The sequence below is a fragment of the Canis lupus genome, chromosome 23, assembly GCF_003254725.2.
Source record: "Canis lupus dingo isolate Sandy chromosome 23, ASM325472v2, whole genome shotgun sequence".
In the NCBI taxonomy this organism is placed as follows: domain Eukaryota; kingdom Metazoa; phylum Chordata; class Mammalia; order Carnivora; family Canidae; genus Canis; species Canis lupus.
The window spans coordinates 27,324,157-27,339,173 of record NC_064265.1 but is presented as its reverse complement, the minus strand read 5'-3'; the positions used below and the strand labels follow the sequence as shown (position 1 = coordinate 27,339,173).

Below are 15,017 nucleotides of genomic sequence, written 5' to 3'. Positions count from 1 at the left end.
GTATGTTGTATGTACATTGTGGTTCGTTTCTTAAAGAGGTTTAAACAATAAAATTAGTACTAACAAATAAAACTAGGCTTAATTTTGCCTCTTTACAAACTATTTCAAAAACTAATAATCCTTTAGATACAGTTAAGCTATTTTTCTAGTTTGATAGGTGAAATAAGGTATCTGGTTGTTCTTTTGTAGTCAATTTGTACATAGACTGAAGTAAAAGTATTTGATAATGTGTGTCTTTGGCTATTCACGTTTTTTTTTACCCATTTTTCTCTTGGAATTGTCATGGTTTTCTTAACTATAATATAGCATGAATAAGAATCTGTATCACATTTTTACAAGTATTTTTCCCAGATCATAATTTTTTTTTTTTTTTCACAGAGAAAAATTTTCATTTTAAAGTAAGTTCAGGTTTATTTTGCTATGGGCATGAAATCATACCCCAATATCAAATTTTTACCGTATTTTTTTTTCTAGTTCTTTTTGTGGTATCTATATAGAATGGTATTTTTATAACAATTTAAGTTCTTTTTTCTTAATTTGTCACCTCATCACCATTTAAATAATTCTTCCTTTCCCTACTGATTTGGAATGTCATGTCTACTATAATATGCTAATTACTTCTAGATTCAGATTTTATTTCAGGGCTTTCTCCTTCCACTTTTTCTGCAAAGACAGTATTTTTTTCATTTAAATTTAGCAGTATTCTCTCAGAGCCCGTGGTAAAAATACAGTTTCTTCTAAAGTAAGTTTAATTAGATTAGTAAGCTAATCTTCTTAGCTTCAATTTAAAAATATAAATGATGTCTTGTAGAATTAAAGTAAAAATAGCATGTTTCAGAGGGGTTTCCTCCTCCTAAAACTTTAGAAAGCATATATATCTGCATTTTAGGTGTGTATTTGAGACTACTTAATAACAGTAATTGTTTCTTTTTATTGCTAGGCAATATAGTGTTGGATTTGAGGTTGTAACGGTGTCCATGGTGGGAGATCCCGGTCCCCATGGCTTTCAGAGGAAATCTAGTGGTGACTATAGGTAATGTTTTCATTTTAACTGTATCTAATTTATACTTTACTTTTTGTGGCATCATCTTCTGTAAACTTTGTTCTCATTTTTCCCCCTCTACATATAGGTGTGGGTTTTGCTACTTGGAATTAGAAAATATACCTGCTGGGATCTATAATATCATTCCTAGTACTTTTTTGCCTAAACAAGAAGGACCTTTTTTCTTGGACTTCAATAGTATTATCCCCATCAAGACAACACAACTTCAGTGATGCAGCTTTCGGCATTTACTGGATTTTTATACTTACCAACATCAGCTCTTCGAATAAGAACAGAAATTGTCAGGACACAAACAGAACAGAATGTTCTAAAAATGTTACAGTGGGATCTGGTGCTCGGGTCACTGTGTTTAGAATTATATATAGTCAAAATTACTCTAAATCACGCAGAAGTACTGTTTACATGGTTTTGTGTGTATAAGGAGTTGGTTTGCATTCAGGGGCCACATTGCATAAACTGTGGAGGATTAAAGGCTAGACTCAGCGCTCCGTGATGCTTTTGCTAAAAGAGAACGGAGACCAGATAAGGGACATGACGTACCCCTCACTGGGTGGAACAGTAGGCTGGTATAATATTCTGAAATATTTATATTTGTCTTTTGGCAGAGCATGTTGTAAGTTAAACCTGCTTGTGTTGTGACTCTACTGTACATCTTGGGCAGCTAATTACCAAATGAATCATGTCACCGTAACAGATTTTAATTGTGTTATGATTTTTGATGTTTGTTGCCCAGGTGTCATGAAAGAATAAAGCTTTAAGAAATGTTTTAAAACTTAGTCAACAATGAAGGTTGTTGAACTTAGGTACCTGTTTCCCATTAACTCATGTAAAGAGAACAGATATATTCATGATTGCAATTATTTTTTACCAGGCTGAATGAAGGTAGTAATCTGAGACACTGAAGATACTACAATTTAGTTTGTCTTTTAAAAATTGCTCTTATGGTAACACTGAAGATACAATTGAAAAATATGTTCATTGAGGTTGTATTTGGAGAAACTGCCAAGATACCACTGCCATGTATAAATTCCCAGTTTACATAGAAATCCATCAGAGTAACGCTCAGAATTTTAAACATCTGAAAATAAGGTGGAATTTTTCATCGTCTCTACTTTATAATTATCACAACTTATTTTGTATTTCTACTATCTTTAATTGAAATAAAATCTTTATACTTACGGAAACTGCATAGTTTAACCTAGAGATTATTAAAGGGCTTCATCTAGTATGTTCCATCTAAAAACTCATTATTTACATGACAGGCTTCAACAGGCCTGTTTTATATTCAGAATACTGATTCCACTTTGGTAAATACTTGGTTTCAATTTTAGGTGGATTAATTTTCTATGATCCTTTAGAGAAAGATTTAAACACACAATTAGAACCTTTAATGGAGACCTACATATGAACAATTTGATACTGAATTCTATTATACATCTGTACCACCCTACCTGGAGCTCTACTATAAGATCAGTTTTGGCTGGACCAAGATAGGAAAAAAAATGTCAACTAGATGCACATTAGAATCAGCTGGGGAAGCTTAAAAAGTTCAGTATGTGGGGATCCCTGGGTGGCTCAGCGGTTTAGCACCTGCCTTTGGCCCAGGGCACGATCCTAGAGTCCCGGGATCGAGTCCCATGTCGGGCTCCCGGCATGGAGCCTGCTTCTCCCTCCTCCTGTGTCTCTGCCTCTGTATCTATCATAAATAAATAAAATCTTAAAAAAAAAAAAGTTCAGTATGCAAGTGTACCCCAAATTAATTATACTGGGCTCTAGAGTTATAATAGCAGAGAGCAACAGTATTCTTTAAGCTTCCCCAGAGATTCCAGTGCAGCAGAGGTTGGGAAGCATTCCTACATAATCACCTTGTCTTCATTTTCCTAATGCTGTGTCTCCTTACTGCCCAGCTTTAGTAGCAGCAGCAGAATTCTAACTCAAACCTTGGTAACCGGGGCTTAAATTAGTAGGATGCAGGACCTTAAGTGGAAACTAAGACAGTTGACCACTGCATTCCATGTTCTTCCTTGTGGCAAGAAGGTTGCCTAGAATGGAAGATTGAGGGTTTATTTGAAGACACAGAAAGGTAAACATTTTCTTAGGCCATTTTTATTACACTCAAGGAATTAAGACAAGTACAAAATAACCTTGTAATTAGGATACTGTATCAGTCGTTAAAAAAGGAGAAGACACTACAGTATGGAGAGATTTACAAATGACTAAAATATACAAGTTGTATCAGAATTAACAGACAACTTGAAATGGGGTTGCTTTTCTTTTAGAAATGCTATTTTTTTAAACAAAAGGACAAAATACAGTGCTCTAAATATATGTAACCATGAAAACATGAAAGAAAAGCAATCTTAACACATACTATTAGCATAACAGACTTCATTGCTTCTATTTAACAGCCTGTGCCAACACATGCCTACTCCCTTTCCTATCTTTAAAGAACAGTTCCCTCTAAGAAATACTAATGCAGCATTACCCTTAAATAATTTTTTAAAGTCACAACCTACAGAGAAATTGACACCTTGTCAAATCTAGATATAAACAATGGCAACCATTCTTTACATGCACTTCTCTTAAGAGTTAAGTCCCTTGGCTGGTAGGATAAGGTTTATGCTATAGACTCTTCTCCCCCACAGCCACAAATCACCACCCATGGTATGTCCCTGCTACCCTCCATCCCTCCCATCCCCACGTTGGCATTCACCTCCCCCGCCCCCCCAAAAAAAAAGTGCAGTTCATGGTAACCTTTATAGAAAATGGTTCTAATGGGTATCCCAGTCTATACGCTTTTTTTAAAAAGCCCCTTCTGAATACCAGAGGTGATGAAAATGAATCGTGTTCTTGGAATTTTTGTAAGCCTTCGCTGGGTCAAAAAGGGGTGTTCTGATTAAGTTTCATTCTTGTGTGCGTTCATTTAGATCCCCTGGGATATAAAGGAGAGAACATCTCCATTTTCCCAATCTGAGGATAAGAGAAGGGAAAGAAGCAAGCTGTCGACCCCGGTTTGGCTCAGCTTCCCAGCCCCTTTCCTGGCTCGGGTTCTTTCACAGGAACTAGTTATTGCTTCCATAACACTGTTACAGGTAATATTCCACAGAGGCTGTGACCCTGGTCACAGTCCACTGCAACAACGCCTCCACTCTGAAAAACCAGCCCAAGAGCTCTTCCCAGAAGGAAACTCTTCAGCCCTCAAGGTCACAACTTCATTAGTGCAGTTTACAGTAAACGCTTAAGATTTGGCATATATTAAATGATTATTGGCACAATGTTCTCCATACAGCTTCGTGTATAAATACTGCTATGCACTTGGGCCAGGGCTTCAGATGGATCAGCCAATCTGCACCATTTTTATGTCAGCAATAATCCCATCTCTTCCTTTTGAGCACTGGAGAGAGAGCTGCTTCATCCTGTTCTCCAAGGCCTGGCCCTCACGGGAGGTGTTGCTTTGGCTCTTGCCACTGCCACTGCTGTTGCTGAGACCTCGATTGTTGTTGGCTTTGTCGCTTGTTTTATTCTCTGCTCCTTCTGCCCGGTCTCCTAGAGAGATGTAAAGGAGATTAAGTACATACTGACAATTCCAAGAACCACCTGAGCCCAAGGCAACTCAGCCCTCCAGAATCTCCCAGGGTTGTCCAACTGCGCCTGTCACAGAGCATTCTCCATCACATGACTACACATTGCTTTTACTGGTCAAGGCATTTTATATATCCCTTATCTTTAGAGAGGATTGGTCAGACCCTAACAGCCAGGAAACAAACCTCTAGCACATGCTTGTCAAGAGGGCTGTTAGCGAAGACAGAACCCAAGCTGCACTTTGAGGAAGTGTTCGGAAGCAGAGCCAAGCAGAGCCCTCCCAAAACAGCAGCCAGCATCTCTGTGGTCAACACAATGCACATTCGCAGGGGTCCAGGGATGCAGCACGGGAGTGCCGAGACCTGGCAAAGGTCTAGAGCAGCACGGAAAGCTGGCTCCCGAGGCAGCGAGGCATCTGGCAAAGGCACTACTGGCTGAGAGGGCGGTCACTCACCTCGTTCTACCTCACATTCGGGGGATGAGGCTCCACTGCATTCACTGCGAGGGCCCAATACCGGGAACATCATCCCAAACTCTGACAGAGACACAGGGCTGGGCAGATCCAAGCTGCCAGGCCTCACGACTGCAGGGAACTGGTCAGGCATCTCAGATGGGCTTGTTGGCCCTGAACTAAAGCTGGATACAGACTGGGTTTCCGAGTCATCTTCAGACACGAAGTTGCTGCAGTTATCATCTTCAAAGGCCTCGGAGGCCACTAGGAGGAGAGACAATACCAGTCGTAGGTTCTGACGGAGAACAACCTAGTTCCTGAAACCCCTCTAGATGTGTGCACTTCTGGCTGGCAGCTGGATGCGGCCTGGGGACCACAGAATCCTTGCCACCGTGGGCACCTAAGAAAAGGACCCTGACCCTCCCAAGCCTGCATGGCCAGACTGCCAACTTCAAAGGGAAGCAGTTGGACCCCATGGATATCCCGTGTCCTTAAAATAACCTCCTAACTTCTACCCTAGAAGTCAGTGTCAACTACTTCAATACACTACCTAAAGTTGGAGGATGAATCTGCCCCAGAACAGGGGCTTTTCTCCGCCCCAGGTCCCCAGGTAGATCCACATGTACAGAAAGAGAGTGGCCCTTTGTGATGCACACTAAACAAAGCCAGTCAGCCGTAACAGCTGCTTCCATGCAGCAGAAGCAGGAGCTACAAAAAGAAATGGTCCTGTGTGGAGTAACTGTTGGGATTCTGTGATCTTCCAGGCACCTTCTGATCACATAAAAGACAAAGTATATCACCATTTGCTGCAAAAGGACAAAATTCCTTTAAAATGCTCTAAACTTGGGCCTCATTTTGTGGATCAGAATAAGCAAGGTTCAGAGGACAGATCATTCTTGTGGTTTGAAAGCCACATTCACCTTTCACTGTTTTCCCCTCAGCCTGCATACAATCCTGCTTTTTAGACCTTTCCTATTCTCTTTTTCCCTCCTCCCTTATCTTTAAAAACAGCAGTGGTTGAGGGAGGTGGGGGAGATACAGCAGTAGCATCCCCTAAAGGACTACCATAAATGAAAATTACTGAAATGCTGAGCTCAGAAAACAGGCTCATATCTGAACTCAGATCCTGTTCTCCACTAATTGCTGTGTAGCCTTCCTCAGCCTCTCTGAGCTTCATGTTCTCCTCCATATGAGAAGATGGGTAGTAGAGTACCTCACACATTACTGATGATCAGATTTTCCTTTCCGTTGGACCTGGCTTAAACATTTGTTTACTGAATTTTAAAACTCCAGAAGGACCTCCTTGAGAGCACCAATAAGGATTATTCCACAGAAAACGGAAGGAAGTGTGCAAAGACAGTGCTGGAAGTTTTCTTAATCTAAAGGGAAAACAACTATTTTCTTTCACCATACGCAAAAATAAACTCAAAATGGATTAAAGACCTAAATGTGAGACCTGAAACCATAAAAATCCTAGAAAAGAACACAGGCAATAATGTCTCTGACATCAGTCGTAGCAGCATTTTTTGAGATAGGCCTCCTGAGGCAAGGAAAATGAAAGCAATAAACTATTGGGACTACGTCAAAGAGCTTCTGCACAGTGAAGGAAAACATATCCAATATTAAGGGAATTTATACAAGTCAACCCACACCCAAAAAAACCCAAATAATCCAGTTAAGAAATGGGCAGAAGACATGCACAGACATCATCTCTCCAAAGGCATCCAGATGGCCAACAGACACCTAAAGATCAACATCACTCATCATCAGGGAAAAGCAAATCAAAACCACAATGAGATATCACCTCACACCTGTCAGAATAGCTAAAATCAAAAACACAAGAAAACAGGTGTTGGTGAGGCTGTGGAGAAAAAGGAACCCTCCTGCACTGTAGTGGGAATGCAAACTGGCACAGCCTTTGTGGAAAACAGTCTGGAGTTTCCTCAAAAAGTTAAAAATACAACTATCCTATGATTCAGGAAGCGCAGTACTGGGTATTTACCCAGAAATATACAAAAACTAATTCAAAGGGATACATGCACCCCTATGTTTATAGCAGCATTATTTACAATAGCCAAGGTATCAGTAGCCCAAGTGTCTACACCAATGGATGGGGGGGTGGGTATAGAATATTACTCAGCCATCAAAAAGATTGAAATCTTGCCACTGGCAATGGCATGAATGGAGCAAAAGGGTATAATGCTAAGCGAGATCAGTCAAAGACAAATACCGTATGATTTCACTCAGATGTGGAATTTAAGAAATAAATGAAGAAAAAGACAAAAAAACAAACAAACAGACTTAACTACAGAGAATTGATGGTTACCAGAGGGGAGGGGGCAGAGGGATGGAGGAAATAGGGGATGGGAATTCAAGAGTATACTTATCATGGTGAAAAAAGTAAAATGATAAAAGTGCGGGGCACACCAAATTTGTCTCTCAGTTTCCCACGGGGTCGCCCTGGGGGAAAAAAGGTCTCCACGGTTCGATACCAGTGAGGGCCACCATTTTCAGACTTTCTGGGTGCCTACATTATTTCATTTAATTCTAACCTCCCTTCTACACAGTGGATACCAGGTACTCATACTCCGTATTTTACAGGTAAAGAAACAGAGTTGAGCCCTTGCCCACATCATGTACTACGGGGGAGCCAGGATTTGAATCCAGTCGAAGTGCACGGGGCCCTATTAGGCAACTCTCCCTTCCCGCAGTACTGCTCAGAGCCCTGAATGTTCTAACACATACTCTGAATGTCAGGGAGCGTGAAAGTGTAACATTTTCCAAACTCATCCACCACAGAAGCCTGACTCTGAGAACACTCAGTAGCACCTCGATGAATACGGTGTCCCGCAAAATGTGGGAAGCCATGAGAAAGAGCCAAGTCTCCGGCCTGCCAACTCTGAGGCGCTTCCATACTGGCGAGACAGCTCTGGAAGCAGACCACACAAGCTACGGCGTCATCTCGCCCTTGCGCAGGAGCCCCCAACTCACCGGAAACGGCATCTGGCTCAGGCTTGCTCCCTGACAGGTCCTCCACCGACGTGCTGCTGCCCTCGGCCCCCACGCCGCAGCCCCGGGGCCCCATGGCGCTGGAGCGCCGCCGCTCGTGGATCTCGTCGGAGATCATCTCCAGGTTCTTCAAGGCCGTCTTGTACTCGCCTTTCGCCAGGGCCAGTTTGGCCTGCAGGTCATCCACAGTCTTCTTCAGTTGCTGCTCAGGAGAAGAGGAGGCTCAGTAAGTGGAGGCAGCCACTCCCGGCCTGGAGAGGCTTTTGAATGACAGGTTCAAGCCCATTTTCTGCCCGTCACTCTACTCCAAACTTCCCCAAGATGTGACCGATGGCCTGATTTCTCTCATCTAGCTATCCACACACCAGATAAAACAGCAGTCCCCACCAGCCCCAACCCCCATCCAGGTGACAAACTCGAGCTAAGAACCAGAAACTACCACTGGCGGAATAAAGCCCCCAGAGAAACAGTAAGGGGTGTCTAACTCACACCGGTCCCACTTTCTGGCCATTTGGTCCCTCGTACTGGGGTTCTCGAACTTGCATTAGAATCCCCTGGAGGCCTTTTTAAAACACAGATGGCTGGGCTCCACCTGCAGTCTGTGTCTGGGGTGGGGCTTAGGAACCTACACTCCCCGGGTGATGACGACACTGGTCCTAGGAGCCCCGAGGAGCCACTGCCCGGGGACAGTACAGAAAGTGGCTGGGCAGAAGATTCAGAGCACTTCAGAGGCCACTGAAGACCCAACCAAGGCCATTTTGAGTCCTGAAAACTCAGTAAAGAATGTGTTTCTCTCTCCATTCACCTCTTCTACCAATATGCCAGTAGAAAGTCCACTACCACATAAAAGTGGAGCTTTGAGTGCAGAAAAGCCAACAGCAAAGCCAAAGAACGCCACACATACCTCAAGCTGCACGTAGTACTTTGCCTTGAGTTCAAAATAAGGCCTGTGGAAGACACAAAACTGTGAGGGTGAGAATACGACGACCCCGACAGACACCACTAGCTAGGGCTGGCAGGCCAACCGTCCAGGATTTCGTCAACTCTGACAAGGCCAGGAGATGAAGATGATACTCGTAGATGGACACAGGTGCCAGTCAGAACTGCTCAAAGGGCCCACCCATCTCAAGACCTGTGGGACCCACACATGTGAACACTCATCCTGGGGCCCTTAAACCTTGGTTCACTTTCCTCTGTAGGAGGCTCTTCAGGACCATCCAGGGCGTGCCCAGCAGCTAAGGAAGCCCAGATCCCCTTCTCCTAAGGAGGAGGCTGTCTCCTTCAGAGTAAAGAACAGACAAGGCTGGGGTTGCCTGGGTGGCTCAGTCAGTTAAGCCTCTGCCTTTGGCTCAGGTCATGATCCCAGGATCCTGGGATGGAGCCCCATGTCAGGCTCCCTGCTCGGTGGGGAAGCCTGCTTCTCCCCTCCCTCCCACTCTGCCTACTTGTACACTCTCACTTGCTCTCGCTCTCTCACTTGCTGTCAAAAAAATAATATCTTTAAAAAAAAGAATAGACGAGGCTGGAGAAGGGACTGCCTCAACACACACCTGTCACTGGAGAAGGGAGAAGCATTATTCCTCCCTCACCAAAAGGATGGAGGCTCAGAGGGGTCCTCTTGCTTTCTGTCCATGAGTGTCAGTCTGCAGACCCAGCAGGTCATGGGCAAGAGAGAGGACAAAGGCCAACATTCTACTAGCCCCCAGGTTCTGGGTCAGTCAAAAGACCCTGGCTCTTTTTTGGAACTTTGGTGTCAAGCGTTAAGAGTAGACAGTACTTTATTCTTGAGCTGTTCACTCCCTGGGAAGCTCTTTGGCTTGGAGGCCCAGCAACTGTAAGTGAAGCAGGGGGCTTGTCCCCAACATCATTACTATATAAAAATATACAGCAGCAGTGAAAAAAAGCTTGCAAAAACCTCCATTAAAGCCAGTCTTGCACCATTTCATTGGATCCGGGTCCAGAGAGAATGTGTGCTGTGCACACAGCTCATCCCCATGATGCTGACAGGTAAACTCAAAGGAAACTCTCGCCCACGCCGCCCACCAGAGCCAGCAGCACAGAGTGTCCCAAAGCCCAGCCCCGGCCCCCAGCCAACGAGCCACGCAATGGCTTGCTTTTGAAATTCCTTTTTCTGTGTCTCCCAGGTCAGTCACGGCTGGTCACTTCCTGCCTCTGGGGGTTACTGAGAACATGGGGGGCTCTGATGAGGCGGGTCCCTGTGTGCGGCACACAAAAGGTGGAGAAGATGCACAAGAGAAGGACGCTCGCCCCCGGCCCCAGGGCCCCATGCGCCCGACTCACTTGGACTTGTTGATGGCTCTCTTGAGTTTCTTCTCCAGCTGCCGCATGCGGCCCATGGCCGCGTTGTACCGGGCCGCCGTCTCCTTGTGCACCAGCTCGCTCCTCGTCTTGGTCTGCTCCGCCTCCATGACCTTCAAACGACAGCAGACATCAGCCTGGCCAGATAGTCCCTTGTTGGGGTATTTCTTCTATCTTTTTTTTTTTTTTTAAAGAGGAAATCTGTGGACAAACTAAGATTCAACTAAATCCCAAACAGAAGAGGACCACTTTTCTCTGTTAACCTGTTTTGGAAAGTCTGGTCAGGCGAGGTGAAACAGCCAGACTGGCCGTGGCCTTGCCTGAGTAACAAAAGGAAAAGCAAAAATCAGAGAGAAATGAAGCATTCTCTGATTTAATCGATGTCCACCTCATGCTGCTCAGGCCTCCCAGCCCTAAATAGCCGCTGTGGGCTCCTCGGCCCTTGGCTTGGCGCGGGGGGTGTCAGGCACGCAAATAGGCCAACGGCACCACAGGGACATCCAAGAACAGGGAGACCTAGCACCACTGGGCACGACCGCGTCAGAATGGCAAGGCGATCGCCACGTCAGCTGGTTGGCCCTTTCCCGAATATCCTGCATCAGCCAGGGACACAAAAGAATCCGGGATCCAGAAGGGGCAACCTTCACATTTATGCAAATGAATATCAGGTCATCCAGATCAGATTCTGGGGGTCACAGGCATGCATGAGACCAGGGGACCAGTCAGCGTTCTGGCAGGAAATTCTAGTGGCGATGTCTCGTTGAACCTGTGGATAAAAATTCATTTTACAACAAACAATCGGGGGTTGTCGATGGCCAAAAACAAGGCCGCTGAAAGGTGCATCCCTTGATGCATGAAAATGATGGTCCTTTCGTCCGTTACATAAAGAAAGCAGCAGAACAAAGCCTGTTGTATAAAACAGACAATACTACAGATGATTCTGACCCTAGAAATGAAGATGAAGTGCATCCCATGGAGATGGATTTCATGACTGATCGCCCCATAAATACTGACCCATTCCACAAGTTTACAAACTCATTTCAGCATTCCTGATTTTCTATACACGAGCTTCTCCTTTGAAATATAACATCTTACTAGTTTCCTCCTTAATTAGGGAGTTAAAGAACTATGTTCGTTTTATGTTTATCAGTTACACTTGTACCTTTTAAGAACATACATATCTTAGCAAAGGCTTCAATGCTTGAGATACTCTTAATTTAACAGAATTAAAACCATTCAGAGAAGAGAAGTACGAGGGAATTGATCTAGGCTGCCATGAGGCGACATGCTTGCTAAAATGACTTCTCGACCAAGCCCAGGGCTAAGAAACCCTTCCCCTCTGCTTCAGACACCAAAGATTTCACAGTTTTGAAATGAAGGGCACAAAAACCATCCCATACTTGGACACTTAGGGAAACAGCAGCAACTCTTCAGTCTTGTCCTGAAGCTTAAGCATTAAGGATTTGCCAACATGACCTTCACAAAAACCCGAAACCCCAAGTTTATGAGACAGATGAAGACTCATATTGGTGGAGAACGGCTGCGTTACCATTGGACATGATACCAGGCTCCTCTTTAAGGAGTGGTGCGAAAGCATTTTAAATAGAGCGATTCATAAAAGCTGTGATTCGTGGCTACGAACAGGAAGGGTCCCCACAAGAAGCAGGATCCACACCAGCTGCACACAGGCCCTCGTCTATCTCAGCCTCTGGTCTGCAAAAAGCAGCAAAGTCTGTCTGAAATTAAACACAGGAAGCTCTGACCACTTGGCAATATAGCCAGTGAAGACCGAGGGGGCAGCGTGCGTGTCACTGTCCCCTACTTCAGGCCACATTGGCTGTCTCCCAGCCCAATCTGCACCCCTACAAACACGCAACCCCCAGAGGGAGCCCCCTTCACCCCCAAATCCTCTTTCTGCCTCCAGGGAGAAAGCCACCAAGCATGCTGCCTTGGTTGCATGGTAATTGAGGACCCCCGCCCCCCCGCCCCCCGCCATCTGAAGCTCAGCATCGCCTAGGCAGGAGCAATGATGGGCAAAGGGAGGGCTGGGCGGCACAGTAAAGGGGCTCTGCTAGGAAGGCCAAGCCACATCAAGCGCCGGCAAGCCACAGAAGGAGCAACAAGGAAGTCCCTCAGGGCCTCAAGGCGGCCACAGGCTGGGTGGAGCCACCGGATGCACAAGGGCCACTCAGAGCAGGGGTGAACACTGCCATTGCCCTGGGCCTCCCGGGGGCCACTCCTACCCTCCTCCCAAGCCTGGGCTGATACTACCTGGTCCAGACTCCAATCTCTGCACAGAACTGCTGCCCCCATCTCAACGGGCTTTTCTTGTGAACCAGCATCACCGTGCACCCACAGGTGCACATACTACTTGAGCGCCTACAGTGTGCCCGGAGCAGCCTAACAGGTATAGATGTGCCCGCAGCAGCGGCTGCCACTCAAGACAGCACGGGATCTGGGCTGGCAGGAGGGCCGCAGCAGCTCAGAGGGGGCACTTGAGCGGGCTCTCCGGGTGGCAGCTGGGGTGAAGGATGTGAAGCGGGGGGGGGGGAAGCACAGCTGGCTGAAAGCACAGGCCTTATTAGCACAGGCTGCAGTCCCTTCCTGCACCCACATCCCAACACCCCATCTGCCAGCCCCGACGTGATGAGCACGCAGGACTCGACAAAGGAAGACAGGCAGCAATCAGCTCCCCACCCCCTCCCCTGGAGCCGGGGGGCTCCCGAAGGACATACCACCGAACAGGATCAGACGTAGACTCCCTCAGGATGCCTGAGAACCTCCTCCCCACAGAGGGCCCTATCCTGGAGGGGGCCTGCTGGCCATGGTCACCTCTAGGTGTGTCTACCTCGCGGCCTGTCCCAAAGGCCTGGGAACCGACCACCCACCCGGGGCCCGATGCCGAGGTCTGAGGCTAGTCGACCCTAGTGGCCAGAACCAGCACCCGAGGGGTGGGTCGCTGCCCCTCCTCCTAGTCAGCAGGACAGAGAAGTGCGGGTCCGGGAGAGCCAGCCTGCCCCTCCGTAAGGCCCAGGGCAGGCGGGCAGCTGGGTCCCAGAGTCCTAGGGACCCCACTCACGGCAGCACGCAATCGAGCTCCAAGAGCTGGGCCTGAACAGGCGTCGGCTGGACACCTCCTGGTGGGGCTGCAAGACTTCTACCTGGCGTGGCTCCTCACAGCCTTGTGTTCTGGCTTTCTCGACGGCTGTGCAAAGCCCAGGGTATTCCCATTTGCTCCACCACCCTTGACATCCCAGAGCAGAGGTCAGGGCCCTCCTCTCCCCTGGGGAGGCGGCTTCAGGGTCTCCTCAGAACCTCAGGCAGCTGGTTCAGACGCTTTTCAGATTCTGCTGCACCCCTGGTCGAGGGGGCCCACGGAAGTGGCTTCTCATCGCCGTGCAGGAGGCAGATGGCACACACGCAGCAGCGTCAGGGAAGCTGGCCTCGACAGCTCTGCGTGTGCCACTGGCAGGCCTGGCGTCCCTGCACCCAGGCAGTCTCCACACACGCAAACCACCTAGGACTCGAGGAGGGCTCAGTGTCCTCTCCTCTCCTCTCCAGAGGCCACCTGCTGCCCTTTCACCAACCGTTAATGTCTCCCCATTTCTAAGTCGCGGTTGCTTCTTCCTCTATCTGCTCTCTTTTGACAGGTCTCTGAAAAGCCAGTTCCTGTCCCCTCAGATGCCAGGTCTCCTTTCCCACTTGATGAAAAGCAGTCACTTTCCCATAAAGTCACTGCTTCAAAGCCAAAACGGCCGAAGCTGGAGGAGCCTCTGCTGCCCAAGCCCTCAAGTAGTGAGCAGCAGGGACCCCAGGCCCTGCATCCCCTGGAGGCCCTTCAAGTGCAGGCTCGACCACTCTGCCTCACCTACTATGGCTCCTAAGGCCCTTCTTGACCCCAGCACCAAGCAGACAACCATCCTTTTGTCCCTGTGGGTGGCATAACGTGTGGCCTAAGAGAGAATACTGGGACTCCCGGCATTGCTTACAGTTTCCTAGAATGCTGGCTTCAGCCTTGCCTTCAGGGTGTGGCTGCTCAACATCAGAATAAGAAGTCTGAAGGGAACAAAGCAGACAGACTGATGGCCTGGGCAAGAACAAGGGTACTTGCTGCGGTGCTCCTCCATGGTGCCCAGGGGGAGGGCACACGCAGCCCAAACCACCGCCACTTCCTCAAAACAGCCCGGACCTTCCTGAGCTCTGGACCTCTGACCAGACCATTAAGTGGTACTTTTTTTGGGAAAAAGAGGGTGAGATGAAACTAGCTCCCTTCTTCTGAAGAAGTGGGCTTCCTAGGGCATCCAGAAATCAGAGAAGGCAGGAGGCACAGTCTGTACCCCTCACTGTCCTCAGCAACCAGCATTCCACAGATCAAGTGTGCCAACCCCATGAGGTTTGGGGAGCGGGCAACATGAGCCTTGTCTGGGGAAATGCTAAATCCCGAGGGAGATCCACAGTCAACCTAAAAAGGAGGGTTTGCACCATCCATCAAGTTCAGCATGCCCCTTTCTAGGCTGTTTCTCAATAATGCAGGACGTGGTTGGAGAGGGCTGTCACCAGCTTTGTCTCCAGCTGGTGTCAGTTTCGAACTTT

At 47.3% G+C, this 15,017-nt stretch overlaps 2 protein-coding genes across 5 annotated transcripts in view; one reads left to right on the top strand and one right to left on the bottom strand.

The window, feature by feature from the left end:
* Positions 1-2,247, top strand: part of CAPN7 (calpain 7) — a 41,652-nt gene extending 39,405 nt beyond the window's left edge. For both annotated transcript variants that reach the window (XM_035705197.2, XM_025448691.3), the window contains 2 exons: positions 941-1,033; positions 1,131-2,247. In XM_035705197.2, coding sequence (XP_035561090.1) covers positions 941-1,033; positions 1,131-1,275 — 238 coding nt within the window. In that variant the 3' untranslated portion in view covers positions 1,276-2,247. The remainder of the gene's footprint in view (positions 1-940; positions 1,034-1,130) is intronic.
* Positions 2,248-3,153: 906 nt separating this feature from the next.
* Positions 3,154-15,017, bottom strand: part of SH3BP5 (SH3 domain binding protein 5) — a 76,430-nt gene continuing 64,566 nt past the window's right edge. For all 3 annotated transcript variants that reach the window (XM_025448697.3, XM_025448696.3, XM_025448698.3), the window contains 5 exons: positions 10,407-10,537; positions 9,010-9,052; positions 8,088-8,307; positions 5,100-5,360; positions 3,154-4,609 (listed from right to left, as the gene is read on the bottom strand). In XM_025448697.3, the coding sequence (XP_025304482.1) occupies positions 4,401-4,609; positions 5,100-5,360; positions 8,088-8,307; positions 9,010-9,052; positions 10,407-10,537 (864 nt within the window). In that variant the 3' untranslated portion in view covers positions 3,154-4,400. The remainder of the gene's footprint in view (positions 4,610-5,099; positions 5,361-8,087; positions 8,308-9,009; positions 9,053-10,406; positions 10,538-15,017) is intronic.